Source organism: Tribolium castaneum, chromosome 1 (genome assembly GCF_031307605.1).
Source record: "Tribolium castaneum strain GA2 chromosome 1, icTriCast1.1, whole genome shotgun sequence".
NCBI classification, from domain to species: domain Eukaryota; kingdom Metazoa; phylum Arthropoda; class Insecta; order Coleoptera; family Tenebrionidae; genus Tribolium; species Tribolium castaneum.
Genome location: NC_087394.1, coordinates 21,495,409 through 21,520,200, shown reverse-complemented (window position 1 = coordinate 21,520,200; position 24,792 = coordinate 21,495,409). Strand labels below are relative to the sequence as shown.

Here is a 24,792-nt window from a genome sequence, read left to right as displayed (position 1 = left end):
TCAGATTTAAGTGCCAGTGAAAAAATACATACTTTTAGTTGCCCAAAAGAAAAAAATTATGTAGCAAAAGATAGAGTTTCTAACCCGCTCCAATTTCGTGCTTTAACGTTCTCCCAAATTTTCATAGTATGAGCGTGAAATGCAAAAAACTACATTAAAAAATTTTGTTTCAAATTATCGTTTTTTTATAATAAAATTCTTCCGATTTTGTATTCCGAATAATAAAAGATATAAGGCGTTTTGAGCAATTGAATTTTTTATTTAATTTAGAATACTTAGATCAAATACTTACATATACAGCGTTGAGCAAAAGTGTAGAACCAAGCGTTTTGTGCTTAAACTATGTACCTTACGAAAAAACCAATTAGTACATCATCAAGTATTTTGAAGATGTGATCATTTTTCAAAAATAATTTTTTTCGAAATTCCTTTTAGTTTTCTAGTTAATAAAACATTTTTTTAATTGACATCCTACTACGGCGATTTTTTTGGTAAAAAACTATGCTCTACAAATTATCTTTGATTCAATAATGTTATTTTTAAATCAGTGGTTTTCTGAAAATAAATTATTAAAGTTGCGTTCCGAGTTTATTACGAAGGTTTTTCGAACTTGGCTGAAGTGGTTTTATCTATGTATGTTCATATTTTCGAAAAATTTGACGAAACAAATTAATCGAATAAAAACATTAATGGATACAACCTTTTCGGTCAAATTTGGAAAACCGTCATAAAGAGCTGGGGGCGTAACTTTAATAATTTATTTTTAAGAAACCATTGGTTCCAAAACAACATTATTGAGTTAGACTAATTTTTTAAGTATATTTTTTACCAAAAAAATCGCCGTAGTAGGGTTCCATTAAAAAAAATTAATAACTCGAAAACTAAAGGAATTTGGAAAATTCTTGAAAAATTATCGCATTTTTAAAGTAGTTGACGATAAACTAATTAGTTTTTTCGTAAATTACATAGTTTAGGCACAAAAAGGTTGGTTCCATACGGATGCCCAACACTGTATATGTACCTCAATAATTTTAATATACGCAGCAGAAACGCAGCTACAATCTACAAAAAATAAGAAAAATAAAAAGTCAATATCCCAGATAATAAATAATAATTTCCTACAAATAATTTGCCTTGAATTCGTTCATCTTTTTATTTAGTTATTCAGAAAAAAAAATAAGGTTTGGTCCCCCTGTATTTCAGTTACTGGAGCGGTTGACGACATGGCAATTTTTCCAGGAGTTTTAATATCAAAAGGATCATATCGGTGGCATACTTACGAAAATAGACATTTTTTCTGAAAATTAAAAAAATATCACACTTTAGCTTTTTTCTTATTCTCATTTCGCAAAATGCTCGTAATACTTTTCATGCTAATGTCACAGTCTCTAATTCTTGCTTCCATAAAATCTATCGATTACATTTTCTGTCAGAATTATTGTTTAGTTTAATATTATGTATTTATTGTGCTTTTGGACAGAGACTTATGATACCTATACAGGATGATTTAAAAGTACCGGGCAATCTCGCGGGTCCTGACAAAGGAATCAAACTGAATTAAAAGTTCCTGTGACGAAAAATTATTTGAGCCTTTTTTCACAAGATAGAGCTCTTCAAAGTTAAATGTCTAAGTTAAGTTCAGATCATATATTTTTCTCTTTAGTGAGCGGAAACAACAGCTCTTGCAACACTAAACAAATACCTCTTGTTGTATCTGTTGAATAAGTTTCACTTGTGTAAGTTATTGTATGGTATATAATTTGGTAATAAATTCCAGGTATAACAAAATATTACTTTTTAAAAGCTTTTATACCAGGTGTAGCAATTTTATCGCGCACCCAAGAAAATCAGAACGCAAACTAGACGCTGATTTATTAGAAGATAGTATAATTTGCCAACAAAGGGATCAGTTACCAGTATCCTACCTCTTTGAAGCCCCTTATTTACAGTTTTGCAATAAAACTAATGCCTGCATTGAAATATCCCAACGAAATCTTTTACAATCTTACCCCAATTACAGTTCACATTGTCGCCTAAATTTACGACGCCACAAGTAGCAACTTATAAATAAAAATAATTTTTAAAGTTAAAATGTAAATGTGCGTTTAATTCAAAATCTGATTGGTATTTTTCTTCGCTAAATTAGTAAACAATTATCTGAAGTGAATACGCATGGTTTAGTATAAAATTTAGAATTTGACTTTTTGGTCAAAAATTACTTTTTTTAATTATTATTTTTATCTGCAAGTGAAAAATTACCAAAAAATTTGGGGAGATACCTTTCGAACGTACAGTCGTACGTACAGGCGTGTAAAATGCAATATTTTTGTATTTAATTAGAAATCGCGATTTTCTTAGATGCGCGATTAGGTTGCCCACCTGGTATAATTTGCTTATTTTACGAGTCAAATTTGTAGGGGGTTTCTGTTGTTCTAACAAACTAAAATTTCGCATGCACACCAACTAATTTCCCTGACACTACAATAATTTTCCTTACTGTTTTTCAATAAGTACTCGCAAATGAAAAATAGTAGGTATGTTCAACTCGTAAGAAACATACTTTTTCGCAGAGTTGGTTAGAATTTCTGCATCAACGGTTCTGTTTTCTGCCCTCTGACTCAGTGTTTGTACCGAACTTAATTGTAGCTTTACTGCACCAGGTGTTTTAATCAGTGTGCAGCTGCGAGATTTTTATTAGAACCACCCTATCTATAGGAAATTGTGATGCAACCTCGATGGTCTCGATAATAAACCCACTGTTCATTCAACTTAAAAAAAGTAAACTTGTTCCAGTCCTCTAAAAATAGTCGAAGAATGGTCAAGGTTAGCCTACCATCAGAATGTCTAAAGCATCTCGCACCTCTGGTACAGTTCCATCTACGTACCATCACTGATACACTTTGTTCTTGTGCTTTATTCGGATCCTTTCTTTTCCAGGTGTTGCGTGATTCATGGCCCCCATACGATGACAAATCTACAAAGAAAAATCATCACGGCGCGATTACTAACGTGATGGTTCAAATGGTTCGTTTTCCACGCGGTTTCATAGTCACTCCTCCAGCTCCTGCAGTGTAACACGTGCTCAAAATCCGACAGTATTTTCGGGTGCCAAAGTGTGTTTGTTTGTGATCGGTGCGTGCGTGAAAATGTGATTTGGTGACGATGCCATCGAAAAAGCAATACGATTTAGTGCAAAATGACGATTATGACACGAGAATTCCGCTGCATCCCGAGGAGGCTTTCCACCATGGAATCACGTTCCAAGCGAAGGTAAGGTCGAATAACGCGGGAATTTTTCGACGAAGATTTGATCATAGATTTTACGCGGGATGCGAATAATTGTAGAGAAGTGTTCGAGCTTTGAAAATCGAAGATGAATAATGCATTTTCTTTGTTTATGTTTGAGGAAAGTTCCGATTCGGCTGAACCTTCACCTACTTCAAGCATAATCGGCATTGTTAAAAACTGGAGTAAATAATGAATGAACGGACGGCGAGCGGAATATTTTTAAGTTTTATACTTCTGTTTGGGCTAAATTATGGCCTCAATGAAAAGACGTGAGATTTATAACAAATAAAAATCGAGTTTTATTAATCTTAATGAGAGTAAAAGAAAATTTATTTGATGCGTTTAAACACGTTTACAAATAGATCCGTTGGAACAAAATTATTACAATGGTTTTTATTTTAAATATATTTTTAGCTGCTTTGTTACGTCACTATTTGGCAGTTATTACGCGATTCTTTGGAAGGATCTTTGATTTATTTTTTTATGCTATTTTAATTTTCTGAGCATTTGCTCTTGGATGGATTACAAAATTGCAGGAAGGTATAATCTGTAGTGAGTTTTTTAATTTTTTTTTAATTTTTACTTTGTTAAGTATTATTTTAAGATGGTCTGCTTTAAGATGGTCAAGATTAAAAAAATCTATGTATACTGGAAACTCTCTACAACTCTATAAGTTACTTATAAAAATAATAACATATAAACCGAAACATTTACTACACTTAAAATGGCATGTTTGCTAAACCTAGTGTGTAATCCTAATCAGTAATCACTAATCACACTCAAAAACATAAGATCTAATTGTTAGAGGAGAGTAATTAAATATGGGCAATAAAAACCGAATATTTTCGTTGTTATAGAAACGGACAATTTGAACAATTTAAAACAACAGTGAAAATTGTTGCTAGGAATACAAACTAATTATTAAACATTGAGCGCCTCGTTTGGACAAAAGAAAGGAAGAAAACAGTGAAAATAATAATTGACAATTTCGCAAAATGTTATACATAAAATTTTTTATTACTTGGCAAAATTAACATACGTATTTTTGATACACCCTGTATAATTTTAGAGAGCTAAGTAATAATCTTTATTGTTATTAACACAGTTGATAAATTATATTAACAAAATTGAGCATTAAGCAAAATTGCAAATTATGGGCTATAGATATGAACTTAATTATCTTTTAAGAAATTAGCGATAATACAGACTGTTCAGAAATGTTTGTTCATCAAATCACGTATGAAATTTGGACATAATGTGCCCCTTAATTTATGTTGTGAAAGTGGCAAATCTAAAAACAAAACAGTACACAACAACAAAAATCACGGAAATATAAAAAACAAATCAAGACAAGCCCTACACTTTGCCGAAGAATGCAGAAAAGTGAGTAAAAAGCTTCTTCAAAAATTTGACAGAGACAGAGACAATACTCAGAAACTACAATAGTCATTTGAACCAAAAGGCACAACGAATTTGAATTTCATAGTCGACTTGATGAACAATCATTTTTGAACACATTGTACATGTTTACATTGTGTTTACCTATCATGGCATCTAGTTCACTGTCTGATTCAAGGTGGATATCTTCATTTTCAATAGTCTTTGCTTTATGATTTCTTAGTTCCTTTATTTTATTTGAGTTTTTTTCTTTAGTTTTCTTTTCACTTTTCATTTATCTTCTAATTTTTTTTAAGATTTTTTTACTGAATCTTTTTTATTCCTATTACATGTCATACCCCGAAACTCTTAACCAAAATAAACTTGATCATGTACTTTACAAAACGTACGTCACAAGCAGTGGAAAAAAATAAATTCCTATTCTGTGGGTACCTTACAGCAAATTAATGGAAATAGAATATGGGCGTTCGTAGTGTCTTTAAATTACTTGTTTTCTAGAATTGTTACTAGCCCCATATTAAAGCACTAGCCCACATTTACTTAGTTTTCTCTATTATTAAAATTAATCAGACTTACGTTTTTATAATAGAGTTCTTTTTTATTTTTATTATTCTTTTAGTTATAAAATTTTAATCACTTTGTTGTACAGTTGTAGGTTTAATAAATCATTTTTTCCTACTTTTTAAGTTAAAAAACACTCAAATTGCATTATTATTGGGTGGTTTTATCATCCTTAAGTAGGAAGACTAATTTTGAAATATTTTGATTTTTGCATAATTTTAACTGGGCCCGTATTTAAAAAAAATTCAAAAAATGGGTAAGGAAATGATATTAGGGTTATTATTATTATGTACTATCTGAAAGCCAGAAGTGGTTTCAGCTTCAGCCAACAATTTTTATAAACATTCTGCTTAGAATACGAGTATTACGTACAGTCACGATCAAAAAGAATGACACTCCTGGAACCGCAGCCACAAATCTTTCCGATATGATACGATTAATGTGTACGTCTGGCTAGTTTATAAACTAGCTGAATATTGTTGGAGAGTCTGTAAACTAACCAGTTTGTTGAAATTTATGACCTAAAAGATTTTAGTCGGATTTAGCCGATCGTGACTGTATTTTTGTATTATAAGCCTGTGCAACAACTATTTTTAAACGCGGGAATACGAGTATGTATTGTAATATCGGATTTGGGTATTTAATGAATAAACATATTTTTTTCATTCATGGAATGTTCTTGAAATTGAAAAGGCAACCCTTTAGGGGTGCAATTATCTCTCGTCGATTGTGTCTTGTGATGAAGTTCAAGCCCTCCAGCGCTGGGTCTTTTGATTGACTTTTTGAAAAAGTAACGAAATAAAAAGATGAATCGCTTTCAAGCCCAAGTCTTGCGAAATTACAATTTTCAGCAGAAAACTTGTATAGGAATATCCAATTTCACACTAATCCCTGGTTTCTTTGTCGAGGAAGCGCTGCTGTAATAAGCAAGCAAATTAATTGATCCTCAAGGAGGGAATTCTTCTCCCGAATGCTGGCTCGATTAATCATTTTTGTTTATTTAAATCGCTCCAAGTTTGTTTGAATAGGGGCTCGATTATAAGATTAATTTTCCTCATTTGACAGTAAATAGAATCTACCTGTAATGTTTCATTGCCGTCTAAAAATATCTTGAAACGCTGCCAAGAAACTCAAGATAAAACGAACTCGAATTTTCATTGTAATTCAATATAAAAGCACAAAGTTATTTCGGGCTAAACAATTAGTTTAAGGGCGTTAATTGCAGTGCTTTTAGGGCGTTTGGTGCGTTTTTGTGTGGAGTGCGACCTTCATGAAGTCCATAACGACTTTTAATTCAGTTAGTAGACGATATCAGACCTAGCAGATGTTGCTAACATTTGTAACTTATGTTAGTTACAGTTGCGAAGTGTAATGTCGGCTAATTTAGGATTATTCGCAGCTCGAATCTACTGCAGTGTCAGCTACAAGAAAGCTAATCCCTTTAAAACTACACTTTACTACAATTTACAAATCCCTACAAAATTTCGTTTAATCAAGCGCGATTTGTTCTATTCACGAATACTTAATCAAAATGCAGCAATTTTCCGGAAAACATGCGGGCGATTTTCTATTGGATGATCGGGGGGTCTTTTTTTATTTAACTCACTCTGTTGTCTGTCTGTTTTTATATTTTCGGAGCCAAATTTAAAAGGGTTCCAGTTGTCCCAATGATTTGAAATTTTGTATACTTACTTAATCTGCGTGTCAATGCAATCCTATGTGGTTAAATTCCCTCTAAAGGGGTTAAATGGGGTTTGAAGTTTTAGGTTATGTTAACAAATAGGTTTTCGATGTGCACATACCGTAACTTATACCAACATTAACGGTATGATGGTCTATCACATACCACTAAAGAAGCTTGCACAAATCAGCAAAATAATGGTGTTACAATAATACGGCGAAACTAAATCTCAGAGAAAAAGACGGTTAGAATAAGTAAAGGCTAAAAAGAATATACAGGGTGCTCAAAAACTGACGCACCAACTTAGTGGTACGTTATTGAGAAGCAAGTGCAGATTACGGGAAAAATGTTGAAAAAATTCCTAAAGTTATATTTTCAAAAATCTGAAGCTACAAACTTATTGTGTTAACTTCTTTAATTTTCATTATTTTTTTATGTTTTTATGTTTCATACCAGGTAATCGTTCCGTAACAAAACGATGAATAATTATTTTAAAATTTACTATCAGATTTTAGCAGTTTTTTTAATATAAAAAATTAAAATTCATCCAAAAAATCACAATGTATAGATGTGCCAACACTGGGAATTATTTCCTAGGAAACCGTTTCAAAAATAATTTATTTTTATTGGTGCTCAAATTCCATTGCGATCATGACTGGTAGACAACGTTGCCACATATCATTTATCTAAAAGTAGTTATTTATCAATAACTTTAATACAAAGAATTTTTTTACTATTTTTACCTTTATATGTAACCACTTCTCTACCACACACCATTGAGTTGGTGCGCCAGTTTTTGAGCACGCTGTATAAAAAAAATAAAAAAATGTTTTTTTTTAGATAAAAGCTTTTATTTAATAGATGCACTAAAAAGTAAAAAATTATGTTTTTCTATCAGAGGAGAATATTTTTGCTTACAAATTAGGATTTTAAAAGTTTTGGGAACAGAGCTCAATTTGAGAAAGTAATTATGCAACGCCGTATTGTTATGACTTATGACCGTCTCCAAAGTTTTTATAAATTTTAAAATCCCAATTTGTGAGCAAAAATATTCGCCTCTGATAGAAAAACATTATTTTTTACTTTTTAGAGCACCTTTCAAATAAAACCTTTTTTTTTTTTTAAAAAATTTTATTAAAATGTTTCTCACTTTTATTCCTTCGTTTTGCGCAAATTACCATGCAGCAATTTTCGCAAGAACGCGAAGGTTAAGGCATGAGCCGCATTGCAATAGAAAGTACACAGTTATCTCATTATTGAGTTTCAAGTTCTTTGTTTCCTTCTTTTGTACCAGATAAGGTAATTGCGTCTCAATGACTGATCTTCGAATCAACGGCCACGTGTTATGATGTCAGTTTTCTACGTTAAATGCTAATTAAACGATCGGAATGTTCATTCAATGGCGAGATTTTTTCACACAGCCTTGTAAACGATATTCCTGCGAACGCCGATGATTCTTCAGGAGTGGGCGAGCGCAGATTCAATAACTGAAATGCTGCGAGCAACGTTATCTCTGGATTTGCAACCACGAAAAGTTCCAGCACGAAAACAATAATCTCATAAATTATTTAGTAGTAGTAGTGGAATTTCGTGTCGAAGCTAAGGGAGATCTCCTATACAAATGTCAGGGTTGCATGGGAAGAGAATGATTCATGGCTTATGAGGAAAAACTGACTGAATTATAATTTCTGATTCAATAGTTTCTGAGTGAGATTTTCAAAACTTTGAATTTTACAACTGCAATTAATTTATAGGCGGCTTCTGGTAGGTATGCTTTGAGGTTAGTGCCGAGGCGTTAACGACTTTTAAAATGGTTGAGGGTTTAGAGTATTGTGGGATGCTCCAAACGAAATCATATTTTATGAACATGCTGATTTCAAAGGAATCAGTAATTGCGCTTAAGAACAATAATAATTTAAATACAAAGTGGGAACATATAATTTGTGTATTTTTAGTTACACAGTACCTAATTAATTATAAACATTATTATTTGTTGTCAAACTTCTTTGGTCTCATGCCTTGATACAATGCGGAAAATTAACATGTACTTTGACCGAATTTCTGAAGAACACCGCTGAAGAAAAAGTTGTTTTGGCGCGAATCGTAGCTGTGTCAAAGTTTTACCTTGACATTTTACAAGGCCATGCTCTGCAAAACAGAGTTTCATAGTTTAATCATTTTTTAATCAAAGGTAAACGAATAGAAAAACATTTAATTAGTATGAGGATTTTCATCTCGACAGAAAGGAGCAAATTATAGATTTTCATTTCTTTAGTATAATTGGATCGATTGGCTTACATCTCCATAAGATCCAGGATACAATCCAAACTGATTTCTTTATTAACGTATTTCGTTAAGTTTCTACTGTTTACATATTACTAACAGTTGATATGAAATATAAATACAGAGTGTATCAGAAATACGTGTGTTAATTTTAACAGGTAAGAGAGTTCAACAAATAAAACATTTTTTCTATTTGTAATTTTTCAATAAAAGTTTTGCAAATTCACTTAAAATTTGGAAAAGATAACATACTGAAACGTGTACTTGCCTATTAGCTGTTTCAAAACAATAAAAAAGCCAACTCTCAAAATTAGCTCATACAGCGTGCTCAAAAACTGGCGCACCAACTCAATGGTGTGTGGTAGAGAACTGGTTACATATAAAGGTAAAAATAGTAAAAAAATTCTTTGTATTAAAGTTATTGATAAATAACGGATTTTAGATAGATGATATGTGGCAACGTTGTCTAACAGTCATGATCGCAATAGAATTTGAGCAACAATAAAAAAAAATTATTTTTGAAACGGTTTCCTAGGAAATAATTCCCAGTGTTGGCACATCTACACATTGTGATTTTTTTGATGAATTTTAATTTTTTAAATTAAAGAAACTGCTAAAGTCTGATAGAAAATTTAAAAATAATTATTCATCGTTTTGTTAAGGAACGATTACCTTGTGTGAAGAATAAAAACATTAAAAAATAATGAAAACTAAAAAAGTTAACACAATAAGTTTGTAGCTTCAGATTTTTTAAAATATGACTTTGGAAATTTTTTCAACATTTTTCCCGTAATCTGCACTTGCTTCTCAATAACGTACCACTGAGTTGGTGCGCCAGTTTTTGAGCACCCTGTATAAATTATTAATGCACTTCAAAAAAATAATAGCTAATGTAATTTATAGTACAAAGAGAGATCTAATCATTAATAAGTTAATAACTATTTTACAAGTTTATTTATCAAATTTTATTTAAAAAAATAATTTGGTAAAATGCGACGTTGGCGTTTTTATAGTTTTGAAACAGCTAATATATGACCACAAAAATAAAAGGGCCGAACAATTTTTGTTGTGATAGAGACGGACAATTTGAAACAACGATGAAAATTATTGATATGAATACAAACTCGTTTGCACAAAAGAAAGGAGGAAAACAGTGAAAGTAATAAACAAGAACCTTGCAAAACGTTATATACAGTGTGATCCGTTTTTATTGTTACAAATTTAAACAGGTGATAGAACATTCAATTTTATGACAAAAGTTTTCTATAAACATGTATTGAAAAATACTTTATAAGGGATCTACACCCTCTGAAAGGGGTGCTTCTTTTAGTAGGTTTTCCTCAATATTTCAGAAACCATTACAGATAAAAATACAAAATTTGGTAAAGTTGATAATCTTTTTACGCCTAGTTGAATTTGAGGATCAAATGTAGACATTTTTAATCAGGGGCGTCTCAAACAGGAGGGGAGTAGGGTAAAAAGTGTCTTAACTATTTTAGATTTAGCTTTTTGAGACTTTCAGCAACAAAATCCTAAATTCTATGGTTTTCTACACAAAAATGATCTCTTGTGTTCTTTCGATACAACTCACCGTTTGTGAGTAAAATTGATTTAAAAAGTTCTGGCCGCGAAAGCCTCTGTTCATCCCTGATTTTCGTGCTGTTTTATGGTCTGTTAGACAACGGGTAAACTAATTTTACTTAAAAACGGTGAGTTGTATTGAAACATCAGAGACTATTTTTGTGTAAAAAACTATGAAATTTATGATTTTGTTGCTGAAAGTGTGAAAAAACTAAGGCCAATATAGTTAGGGTAGTTTTTACCCTACACCCCCCAGAAAGGGACGCTCTTGATCAAAATTTTTTTACATTTGATCCTCGAATTCCATTAGGTGTATGAAGATTATTAAGTGTATCAAATTTTGTAATTTTATCTGGATTAGTTACTGAAATATTGAGAAAAAAACACTAAAAGAAGCACCCTTTTCATAGGGTCAGGTCAGGTCAGGTCAATACGAAGTATTTTTCGATACATGTTTATAGAAAAATTTTGTCTTAAAATGGAATGTTCTATCACCTGTTTAAATTTGTATTAATAAAAACGAAACACTCTGTATAATAATAATTAATAATGCTATTTTAGTAAAGATGTCTAAACTCTGCAGTACATTGCTCTATTTGTGATATGCTTGCCACTTTCAAACATCACAGTAAAAAATGATCACAATGTTTTTTTTTGATAGGAAAAACTGAATATTCATTGCAAAACATCAATTTTTAACAGCATACTTCATTACACTATTGCATCAACTTTGTTAGAAACACGAACATTTAATTATAAATATTGATTTAAAAATGCTATTGTGAATAAAATAATATACAAATTTAGTAGATAAGTATACAACGTGTGTTAAAATGATTTTTATCTAGTCACCTGTGTGTCAACTACACCTTTTCCATTTGTATTCCAGAAAGTATCACATGTATTTCAGAAATACATTTGATACTTTCTGAGGCTAGTATGATACATTCTGAACTACAATTGGAAAAGGCGTAGATGAAAATCATTTTAATACGCCTTGTAGTAGAAAGTAGTACTCTAATCATATTGTTAACGTTCAGAGTCTAGTAAACCCCGAGGTTCCGTCCTCGGTTTGATCTCGCGGTAATGACATATTTATTACTTCGGTTTTAATGCATATTTTGTTACTGAACTAATAACTAATCTGTAACAATTGTTTTTCTCTTTTTGAACAATAATACACAATCTTTGAGTCTTTGTTGCAAGATATATTCAACTGTACGTATAAGTGGTCAGTAACTCGGTTGCGAATGACCATAGATTTGTGTCCTGAAGTTAGCTTCCACGCGTTTGCCAATTATTCAAGATTGAAAGCACATTTGCTTGCGTAATTACCCATTTTATGGAGGAAAATACTCCTAATTTCTACCAGTCATTGTTTCTGTTTGAAAATACGAGATTCGGTGCGTAAACGCTATCGATTTTGACTAAACGGGGATGAAATGTAGTGTAAAATTTTTATTCCGGTCAATTATGCGGATTCTTGACACTTCATGAAGCGAGTAGCGAGGAAAATATTTTCCAATATCGTCGCAGCGCGCCACAATTTTTGTTTTCAATGTTTAGGTACATATTTTTCAAGAAATTGTAAACCAGGAATTACTGGAGTGCATTGGTATAATTTAAATAAAACTACTTGCGACAACGAACAATGCTTTTCACGATTCATTGAATTTTGATTGGTTGACTGAGTTTCAGGTTTAATGTCAAGTTGAATATAATTGATTTGGAGCGAATATCTTTGGTGAAAAAGTGTCAACAGTGGCAACGAACCTTGCGATAAAATATACGCGTTTCATCTACTCAAGAAAATGTTGTTCTGCATTTGTTTGGGAAAGTACACCTCTGAGGCCTATACTTATGAGGATCCATTTTTTACAGCTAGACTCTTGTTTCATATTTATTTAAATTGACTGAAGCCATCCTTCAACTTTGTACACAATTTTTTCGGTGTGTACAGGGTGCTGCATTTTGGATGTGTTCGAAATTAAGGGGTTTAGAGAAAAACGAGTGACACATTTCGGGTCCGTTTTTTGAGACAATAATTTTGGTCAAAACCGCATCTCGCTATCGTCTTTTGTTTTCGATTTATAAACAGAAGTTGACATTTTAGCAGAATCTTAAAAAAATCATATCTTCCTTATTATAAAAGATACACATTTGAAACAAAAACATTATGCAGGCACTTTTTTTCAGAGAATCTGATAATGTTATCAGCGATTTTTTTCAACCATTCGTTTAACTGTAATAACATAAAGTTGTATTTTTTTAAATAGGAATCATAGTTGGCTTTGACATTTTCGAAAAGCTTATTTTTTTCTGATTTGATATGTCTATTTGTGTAATACATTAATTTTAAATATTTAAGGAAAAACAAAACATTTCGCTTTTTCTTTATAGTAGGCCATGAAAAAATATTGGATTTTTAATGAAAACTGTGAAAATTGTATTACCCAACAAGTATTTATAATTTAATGATTTTTTAAACCCTAATTAATTTAAAAACAGCATTATGAATTTTTTATTAGATAAAATTTTTGCAAATAATAAAAATTATTTGTTTTTACGCTTACGTTGTTATTCTCTTTCCAATTTTAAGCAAGAAATGTCGGAAGAAGAAAAATCTTATTAATTGTATGATTGCGTATTAATAAAATTTTATTTTACAAAAAAATGTTAATCGAAACACCAAAATCAAATCCCATCTGCGGTAAAAAATACACAACTTTATCAACGTCACCTCCATTGCACTTCAATAAATCAGAAAAAAGTGTCATCAAATGGTAGTGCAATTTTCTGCACATTTTTTATGTAATTAAAATCTGCGACGCTCGTATATTTGTTTAATTGAAAATAACTTCAACATCGCTTATTTTTATAATTTCACATTTTTTACTTTAATAATCGTTCACAAAATTTCTCGATTATTCACACCTTTTATGTGAAATAATTTTTCTATGACCGACTACTTTCACATATTTTAAATATATTTTGTATTAAAAATATATAAATATATCAAACTATTGTTTTGAATTCAGAAAAAAATAAGCTTTTCAAAAATGTCATAGCCAACTATAATTTTCATTTAAAAAAATACAACTTTATGTTATTACAGCTAAACAAATGGTTAGAGAAGATCGCTGATAACATTATTAAATTCTCTGTAAAAAAGTGCTTACATAATGTCTTTGTATTAAATGTGTATCTTTTATAATAAGGAAGATATGAATTTTTTAAGATTTCACTAAAATGTCAACTTTTGTTTATAAGTCGAAAACAAAAGGCAACAGTGAGATGCGGTTTTGACCAAAATTATTCTCTCAAAAAACGGACCCGAGAATGTGTCATTCGTTTTTCTCTAAACCTTTTAGTTTTGGAGATTGCCTATTGGGACATCAAAAATGCCGCACCCTGTACATTGCAATATTTTTGCAGGAAGTATAAAAAGTGGGTATTTTAAAGTATGGTCTAGGTCTTGATCTTGATGTCTGAGCACTTTTTTCCTTTGTTAGCTTCCCGAAAACTTTAATCTTGCTTACTATTCAATAAGATCTCTCATGTCTACACTAATCCTGAAAAAAATTTCGTATGCGATCCGGGTGGTTGACTGTCGTTTATAACTTGCAGGAAATTTGCTCCGTCCCTACCGGCTTTGTCTGGAAGGGTGGATGAACTGAAAATTACAGCGAAGCTACGAAGCCACCTAAAATAACGTGAAATATGGCCACGAGACGCGAACATCTTTACTATCATTTTGTTCAGATTTTACGTTTAGTCATTTGACAAACAAGCTTTCTAAAAATATTAAATTTGTTTAGACAGACACTAATAGGTTTCTTGAGGATTCTCGCAATTGTAATTTTTACTTGGAAAAGTGTAAGAAATTGAAAATTCCTACATTTTGTGTTAACATTTGCATATGACGTTTTGTGTACGTTTACAAGAGTTAAAAAAAAGTATGATTCACTCTCATTGAAATACATAGTTTAAATGAAAGTTATTTTAGAGTGGCCAAGAAACCATTTACTTGATGTATGATGAAATTTACATAGATTTGAAACGGTTCTAGTCCCAGGAGTGTTATTAGTCGAGTATGCACTATCTTAACAGGATGCTTTATTTATTTCCGCCTTATTTTTCAAGTCAATATTTAATATTTATAGACTTTTTCTTAGATGCCGGTAACAGTACACTGATACGAACGCCCCGTTTCACTTCGGCCATATCAGGATACAATACAGGGTGATTCTTTCGGGGCCTACATTAGATACTTTTTAACTTCTAATATAGCTAGAGCTATATTAGTATACGATAAAGTAATTGAGCTTTCGGAACTTTAAAAAATTGGCGCCAAATTTGAAATTTTAAATAGTAAACACACATTTTTATTGCATATTTGAATTCACCTTCGCAATCTGAGTAAAATTTACCCAAGTTATTGGTACTTATCTGTCGTAGTTTTTGCCATATGTCAATTTTTTTGTTAAAATTTTTATTTGAAAGGGTTTAACTAAGATATCACAGCCTTTGAACCCTTTGCGATAAGTGAATAATTTTTTGCATTCGATAAGCAAAGGTTTAAAGAGTTTTCTAGAATTTTCAAAATTGTCAACTGTCAAAATTCATGGCTAGTTTGATTTTTTCAAAATGGTTTTCAAAAATTTGCTATAACTCAGATTTTTTAATAGAACGGCCCTGTTTTCTTAACGGCAATCGGAAGAATATCGATATTTATGGTGACTTTTATCAATATGCCCTATACCTATCTCTTACAGTTTTTGAGAAAAATCACAAAAAACGGATTTTACTTTGGAATTTTCATAGTTAATCAAGTAGACCTTGTAAAATGGTCAACAATAGTCAAACTTCAATATTTTATTTATATTTTAGATAGTTCATTTTCGAATAAGCAATAAAACAATAATATTTAATTATAGTTTATTATAACTTGGTGAATTATGTAAAGTAACTCAGTCAGCTTGCCATCGAATTTTGAAATTCTTTAATGAAAATGGTGTATAAATCGAACATTTCTGTTAATTAGTTGTACAATTTTATCGCTTTTTTTCCAAAATTTAATTGATTAAAAATGAAAATAATGAGCTAAAATTCAATTGTTTGCGATTATTTCACAAACTGTAAGAGATAGATATTGAAGGTGTTAATAAAAGTCTGCACAAAAATTGTTCTTTTGATTGATATTGAAAAAACAGAGTCATTCCATTAAAAAAAAACTGTTTTATAATTATATTTTTAATATCATTTTCAAAAAATCATAACAGCCTTGCAATTTGACAGTTGACATTCCTAAAGACTTGAGAAGACCTTTTGAACCTTTGACTATTAAATTCTTCCTGCGAATAAAAATTTGTATAAAAAAATTGACATACGTCAAAAACTATTACAATACTAGTAACTAGAGGATATTTTACTCAGTTTCAAAAGGCGAATTTTAAAGTGCAATAAAAATAGGTGGTTACTATTTAAAATTTCAAAGTTGGCGCCAATTTCTCGTAGCTCCGGAAATTCAGCCATTTTGAAAATAATTTAGTTAAACTCAGAATGGTCGATTTTGATTGAACACAAAATTTTAAAGCTCTAGCTGTATTAGAAGTTCAAAAGTTTCTAATGTAGGCAATAAAAGAATCAACCTGTATATTCTAAGCTAAAAATAATATTTTGTTTTTAATTGAAACTGCACCAAATCGATATTTTTGGAAACTGAAATTCATGGTTGTTATTTTTGTTATTTTTAAGGTAAACAGTTTCAATTATTATTTTAATGGTTTACTCGTGTTAGCTGTTTCAAAACTATAAGAAAATTAACGTCGCATTGTTTCTCAAAATTAGCTGTTATAAATTATTTATACACTTCAGAAAAAAACTAATGTAATTTATACTTTCAATGAGATATCTAATCATTAATAGTTATTTTACATTTTTATTAATCTTATTTACAAAAATAATTTGGTAAAATGCGACGTTGGCAATTTTATAGTTTTGAAGCAGCTAATATAATGAGAAAAGATTAGCTTGTTAATTTCTAGGCTGTGCAAGTGCGCAGTTTTTTTGTATAACTAAAATTAAATTAGAAACTGAAAATTAGTAATCTTGTTTTTCAAGTACGCAAGAAAATTAATCATCTTTAATTTGTTTGAATCAAGGTTTATTGATGTGTGTCATTAATTACGGTAATACTGCTCATGTCTCACTAATATTTTTTCGAGAAACAAGAATGTAACTAGTTTTTACGAATAGCGTTGCGCGCCTGTAACTTTCTAAGCTCTTTGTATGTTTATTGCAAAATAAATTGCTTACAAATTGCAAATGCACCTAAAGGCTCAATTTTTATTTTGTCAGACTTTTATTAGAATTTATTATCACTGAACTTGGTCAAAGTGTCAGAGAAAAAGGAAAATAAGCAGTTCTCCAAGCTGCATCACGGCAAAAAATGAAGTCGGGAATAAATACAAAGTTGAGGAAATTCACAAAGTTTTATGAAATAGGTAACGTTCTAGTTTGCGTGGGCGAATAAATCAGAAAATAGAGGCACAAAACAGGTCAGGGTTATTTCCACAGTTTGTCAATAAATATTGTCACAACATCGAAACAATTTGAATGACTCGAGGACGCTTTTTCTCACTGTTTAAGAAACCTGAGCTGTGACAACACGTGTCGGAAAACATGAAAAATTAATTTTGCATTTTGCAGCGACAAGTTTATGTCCCGACATAAAATATCTCATTTCAGGTAACAGTGAAAAACGAACATAGTTCATAATTTAGATACTCCTTTGTAGTGAAAGCACGAAAGCCGCACAAGAACCCTTCAATTCGCGGCCGGCTTTGCAAAAGCTTCGAAGATTTCAATCCGAATACCCGGCAATCAAGCGTCGTCTTGACTGATCTTTCCAATGATTTGTTTGACGCAAAGGAGAGCAAAATAAACACGACGTTCATTATTTTTCATGACGTCCATGCCAATATTGAAATGTAACGAGTAACGAATAAAAATATTTTTTCCGCGATTTTACATCAATCTCATAACAAACTATCATTAGCACTCAACAATTTCATATTTCGGGAGTCGTGGGCGAGCTCCTTAGGCTGTCCCTCGTCAGTCAGTTTTGCGTAAACTTTCGCTGGATGTGTTAATTTATTTCGCCGATGACAGTCGAGGGGATATCTGCATAATCGATCATAATAAACATCGGAAAGTATTTTCGCTCGCTTCCGTTATTTTTGGGTCGTATTTTTTCGTAATTGATTTAATTGGAGACTGCCAGGAGTCGCTTCCTGTGAAGAGGGCAAGACCATAAATCAAACGACAATACAGTTCATAACTTTCGGTATATTCATACACATCACCCAAGGACGCCGACCATTATTTACCCACAACGGAAAATGGGTGTGGGCGGGCTATGGGTTGGTTTACCTAAACCGGTCTGGGTACCTGTCTCGACAGCTGATCGCACAATGGAACGCATCCAACCATTATTTCATTTTTTGAGTTATGGAGGCCGACAATTATTAATTTTGTTTAACCGAGATAATAAATTCGGCGCTCATTTTTACATGCTCTGTAAATAAAACGTAAATTTTACAAGTTTGTGTTTATTAATAATAAAGCATCTGTGATTTATGGCGGTACGCAGATGTGGGTGGCTTATGTAAGGGGAAAACAGGATTTTCCACGTGTTCCTTGCACTCTTTGAGTGGATGAAAATTGGCTATTTTCTGTGATATTTTACATTTTGTAATGATAGATCAAATCAACTTGCCTATTTGTGGTGCAGTTTTCATCATGTTTGCGACTTTTTGGTTTTATATCGAGTGATTAAAACTGAGTTACAAAGGCTGTGTTTGAGTTTGACAGCCAACTATGAAGGCTTGATACCTATCAGGCGATCAAAGACGGAAGTTGAGCTTTAACTGAGTTTCAGTTTTTATAACACGCTTCACTCACCATCTACAGGACACAATTTCTTCAAATCGGATTATTTTCATTGCTTGCTATAAGAGACTTTTTATGAATAAAGAATGTTTTACTGAAGAATTTTATAAGTGGCTGCATAATTTCAAAGGAAAATTGTAATGTTACACATGAAGAGTTTTTAAACAAAATCAGATTATATTTTTAACGGTAAATGAGAAAACAGCAACGAAATCATGTTTCAGGCTCAATAAAGCGAACTTTATAATGACAAGCTTCAAACAAAAATACAAGGTGAATTTTTGAAAAATCACTGCGAAGTCGCCTCTGAATATTTTGCGAGAAATTTGCAACAGAAAAACTCAGAATACCCTGTAGTTTTAGCTATAGTCGACTGTTACTTGACAGATAATGTACAGGGTGCTGCATTTTGGATGTCCGAATAGAGGATCTCCGAAACTAAGAGGTTTAGAGAAAAACGAGTGACACATTTTCGGGTCTATCTTTTGAGAAAATAATTTTGATCAAAACCGCATCCCGCTATCGTCTTTTGTTTTCGAGTTATAAACAAAAGTTGATATTTTAGTGAAATCTTAAAATGTTCATATCTTTCTTATTATAAAAGATACACATCTAAAACAAAGACATTATGAGGCATTTTTTTACAGAAAATTTAATAATGCTATCAGTGAGTTTTTTTAAGCATTTGTTTAGCTGGAATAACAAAAAGTTTTATTTTTTTAAATAGGAATTATAGGCGGCTGTGATATTTTTGAAAAGCTTATTTTTTTCTGATTAGATACGTCTATTTGTGTAATACGTTATTTATAAATATTTAAGAAAAATCAAAACATTTCGCTTTTTCTTTATAGCAGGCCATGAAAAATTTTTGTATTTTTAATTGAAACTATGAGAATTGTATTACTCAACAAGTATTTATAATTTAATGATTTTTTAAATCCTAATTAATTTACAAACAGCGTAATAAATAATTATTAGATCAAATATTTGTGTTTAATAAAAATTATTTGTTACATTGCCATTTCATTTTCTAATTAAACATGAAATGTCGGAAAAAAGAAAATTTTTATTAATTGTGTGATTGCTTGTCAATAAAATTTTATTTTACAAAAAATTGACATTTTTTTTTCCAAACACCAAAATCAAATTTCATCTGCTGTAGAAAAAATACATAACCCTCCGACCTACATTGCACTTCAGTAAATCATAAAAAAAGTGTCATCAAATGGTAGTGACACAAGGTTTTCAATCTTTAAATTTTTTTTTTGTAATTAAAATCTGCGATGATCGTATATTTGTTGGATTGAAAATAACTTTAACATAGCTTATTTTGATAATTTCATATTTTTTACTTTAATAACCGTCCACAAAATTTCTAGATTGTCACACTTTTTATGTGAAATAATTTTTCCCTGGCCAACTATTTTCATATAATATAAAAATATTTTTTATCAAAAATATATAAAAGTATCAAACTATATTTATATTGCTTTCAGTTCAGAAAAAAATAAGCTTTTTGAAAATGTCATAGCCAACTGTGATTCTCATTTAAAAAATACGACTGTTTATACAGCTAATTGAATGATTAAAAAAAACACTGATAACATTATTAAATTCTATGTAAAAAAGTGATTGCATAATTTCTTTGTTTTAAATGTGTACCTTTTATGATAAGAAAGATATGAATTTTTTAAGATTTTGCTAAAATGTCAACTTTTGTTTATAAGTCGAAAACAAAAGACGATAGCGGGATGCGGTTTTAACCAAAATTATTTTCTCAAAAAACGGATCCGGGAACATGTCACTCGTTTTTCTCTAAACCTATTAGTTACGGAGATCGCCTATTCGGACATCCAAAATACGGTCGTGGTCGAATTGGTTCCCAATAATCTCTATAAGTATAATTCTGTAAAAGGTAATGGTCGAATTGGTTCCCGGGTGATGGTCGAATTGGCTCCCGCATGAGCAGGTAGGTAAAAAGGATTAAGCCAAATATCTGTTAATATTTTAGATTTAAAGCTTGTAGAAATATTCAAATAATTATTTTCTTGGCACAAAATCCAACAACAAATTTCATTTATTCATGGCTAACTGGTTATTTAAAAAAAGGAGAATGTAATTTTTTAAGCCCAATGCTCTCCTGTAAATTTTGTAAAATGTTTCGTCAAGTAATGACTATTAAGATATCTCACATGGTAACGTTGCGTTCGTTAATATGTCTATTAATACTATTAAATCATCAAAATAGAGACAAATTACAAAAATAATTTTAACATTTTTCGACATAGTATCCCATTAAGTTCTATGCGCCTTCTTCATCGTTTTGGAAGTACTTGAATACTCGAAGAAAAATTTATCCATAGCCTTTAAATTGTTAAAATACGATTTGTTTTTGAACGTTTTGGAACTTGTAAATTTGTTCATACACTTACAAACGCCATTTCTGTTATCATAATACTTTAATCTGTTTACCTGACCTACCTGACCGATGGGAACCAATTCGACCATCCTCGGGAACCAATTCGACTATAATTAGAGAGGATTACAGAATTTGGGAACCAATTCGACTCGTCCCCAAAATACAGCATGCTGCACAGGGTGTGCTAAAACGCAAAAAGTTGAATAATTCATTTTTTTCAAATGGAACACCATGTATTTCTTATACGTATCGATAGCATTTTTTATAAGCTTCCTAATGATACGCACTTTGTATAGCAAATTTAAGTGTTCAAAATTTTTTTTTCTTTTTTATTTATTTTATTATTAATTCTTGTTGAGCAAAATTCATTTACGTATCAAGTAATAGTTAGGTTACTAATGTAATTAGTCACATATATATCAAAAAATAAATTACCATTTGACTTATCAGATTCTAAGATAACAAATTTTTTTGAATAAAATATTTTTTTGAAAAATCTCGAAAAATATTTTAAATTTGCCATGTAAACTCTATACCGTCAGAAAGCTTATCAAAAATGCTATCGATACATGAAAAAAAATACACTGTCTTCCATTTTTTTCCATATTAAATTTTTTGTGTTTTGGCACATTCTGTATATTATCTACGTGCTTTAACTAAAATCAACTATTTGTTAAAACTACAAGGTATTCTAATTTTTTTTGTTGCAAATTTGCCGCAAAATATTCGTAGGCGGCTTCGTAGTGATTTTTTAAAAATTGGTCCTTTTTATAACGAAAAGTTAAATAAGTCCAAAACGAAAAAAACAGTTTATATAAAGTTACATTATTTTTTTTGCGTAGATTCGATTTATGCAAAAATATATAGGGTGTTCTATTTAACTTTGTTATATTTTGTTTTGTGGATGTATCGGATAATAAAAACAGCATAGCAACATTTCATTTCCCAAAAAAGTTATCGATCGATTACACACATTTATAAAAAGACGTTAAAAATTATGTTTATATAAGAAAACGTTTGTAAATGTCATTCCCAGACTTGGGTCGGTCTTGAAAAGGGTTTATGAGGGTTTCTGTCCCAGTTACATTAGCACGAACCGAGAATTAATAAGAAGCAAATAAATAAGACCGGACTAACTGTTAATAAACAATGTTCAGCACATTTAACTCTAAAAGTTTGTTTTCGCGAATCGTTTACAGAAAGTGACAACTTCATACAAACTCTTCGCTTTCGTGACCATCTCAACATAAACACTTGGCAGAAACTGAATTAATTTGATTGTGCAAAGCTCACCAAAGCAGTTTATTTCGGGGAAATTTCCGGTGATTTATGACGATTATTATGAAATTGCGTCCCCTGTTTGAAAGAAAATCGGTCTTGTTTTCAATTTTCAGTAAAGTTTGAGACCGCCGCACAAATTATTTTCAACTTCCCTCCGCATTCCTTTTTACGAAACGCCATGAGAAGCACTATTTAAGGCAAATTCCATCTCCTTAATGATTTATTCCGGGAAAGTTCCCGAAAAGTTTTCTTAATTTTATGCAAAAATAAAAGCCTGAAATCAGAGAGCGGCTTCTGAACCACTCGACAATTAAGAGCTTCCTGGAAAAAAGACCAACTAACAATCGTCCTTTCTCATAAGATCGAATTAGAGAAACGAAGCGCTGGTTAAAGAGGGCGTTTTCCGAGTTCTGTTGTGGCTGTGATTTTTCCGGGACCAATTTTGAATTTAATTAAACGAATTCTGCGCGGAAACGCGTGTTTCCTCGCCGATTAAATATTCAAATAATGTTTATAATATCCTAGCTGGGACACAAAACTTAATCGTCCCTTTAAAATGGAATTGCTAATGTCCGAGAAGATCAAAGCGTTTTCGATTAATTTATTACAAGAAGAGAGAATTTACATCGACTAAATCCTGGATTGTTATTATACCCAGCAAATCCTTTGTCCGTTTTAGACTCGTGGGATTTTCCAAAATAAACCCAACTTTTATGCACGACCGAACTTTACGTAATTTTATCACGGCCGAACGAGAAAAGTGAGACTTGAGATAACTGACATCGAACGGTTTCCTCACTGAGATAAGAAAATTGTGTTCAATTTGCAGATTAGAACTGTTTTGTCCGGAAACTTCCAATATTGCGATCTGGTCTTGATTAGGGAATTGTTCGAAGCTGCCTGACTGGAATAATATCCAGATCGTTAATATTTCACTCGGGAACGGGAGTATCGCTATCAATAAGTTTTTCCCCGTTATTGTACCCGGCGAGCATGCCGATTGCTAGACGATGAAATTTTTCTCATTTCGAGCTAAAGACCAATTATCTTGCGCCATCATCTCCTAATTTCCAACAAGACTTTTTTTACTCTCGTTTCGCACTTCTTTCTCAAGGAGGAAAAGCCTTCACCGACTTAATTTGATTTCTGTTGGAGAAAAAAAATCTATTAATAGCGTTAAAATTAATAACTGTTTAGTTTTATAGGTGGAACAGCAATAAACTTTGTAACTAATTCAACTCTAGATTAATGCTCGCGTCTCAAAGAGATGCAATAATTTGAACAATTAACGGAGCTATAAAGTAATGAAAATTCAAGAGATATAGTCGTAACTACCTACTTCTCTGCTGTATGTTGGGGCAGATAATACCAAAACATTTGTAAATTTAATTCCGCAAATTCGAGTGATGGTTTTAACGAGCAGAGTTACGAGTACCTACAAAGCTTCAAATTCACAAAGTGTGAGATATTAATATTTTCGACTTTGCAGTAACCATTTAGTTGAACAGTTGGACACGATTTAGGGGAAGAATAAGTGGAATTTTTTACAGTGTTAGATATTTTAGTACGTATGTATATGCAAAACCCTTTTTTATACCTTTAAATGTATACAGACTAATTGTTTTAAAACGAGACCTTTGTATATCTCAAAAAATTAGAAAATTTCAAGACTGATTTGTGATACAACAAATGAAAAGAATTTTGACTAGGAATTCGGCTGTGTTGTTTTTTTGGTTTTGAATATTTTCATTTACGTTCCGTGTAACAAGATCTAGCAGAACAGCAGAACAAAGTATTATAAAAGCCACTTATGAAACTTAAAAACGTAATTTGCTGCTAAGTGATGGACTCCTCAAAACATGCAAAAAGGCTTTAAACCAAAAACGATAGGACATTAAATTCAAGATAGCGCGAAAGAAATAAAACACAAATCAAAGCAAACCTTACATTCAAATAATTGTGAACAAAAATGGAAAACAACTAATCAAACGATGACCGTACTCATAAAACTACAGTAGTCATTTCAAAGAAGCGACACATTGAATTTTAATTCCATAGTCGACGTATTGATGAAGTACAATCTGTTTATAAATGAATGTGGGATCGTAGTAGGTATTAAAAGTTTGCCGCTTGGTCTTGCTGATTACTTGGGTAGATAAAAACTAAAACTTTTCAGAAATTTCATAGAAATAAAATAAATGAATGCAGCAAATTCAAGTTCCAAAACCACCTGAGATCCTACACTCTTTTATAAAGAGTCCGTATATTATTATACGAGTTTTATAAGACGTTCTATTGTGGCACCTCCTTCGTTGTGCTCCAATAGAATGGGTGCCACAATTAAGAG

General features: G+C 31.3%; 1 protein-coding gene across 1 annotated transcript in view; it reads left to right on the top strand.

Moving 5' to 3' along the window:
• LOC656793 (uncharacterized protein) overlaps window positions 1-24,792 on the top strand; it is a 132,144-nt gene that overhangs the window by 13,474 nt on the left and 93,878 nt on the right. Inside the window, exon 2 of the mRNA XM_008201010.3 lies at window positions 2,938-3,270. Within this exon, the coding sequence (XP_008199232.1) occupies window positions 3,163-3,270 (108 nt within the window). The 5' untranslated portion in view covers window positions 2,938-3,162. The remainder of the gene's footprint in view (window positions 1-2,937; window positions 3,271-24,792) is intronic.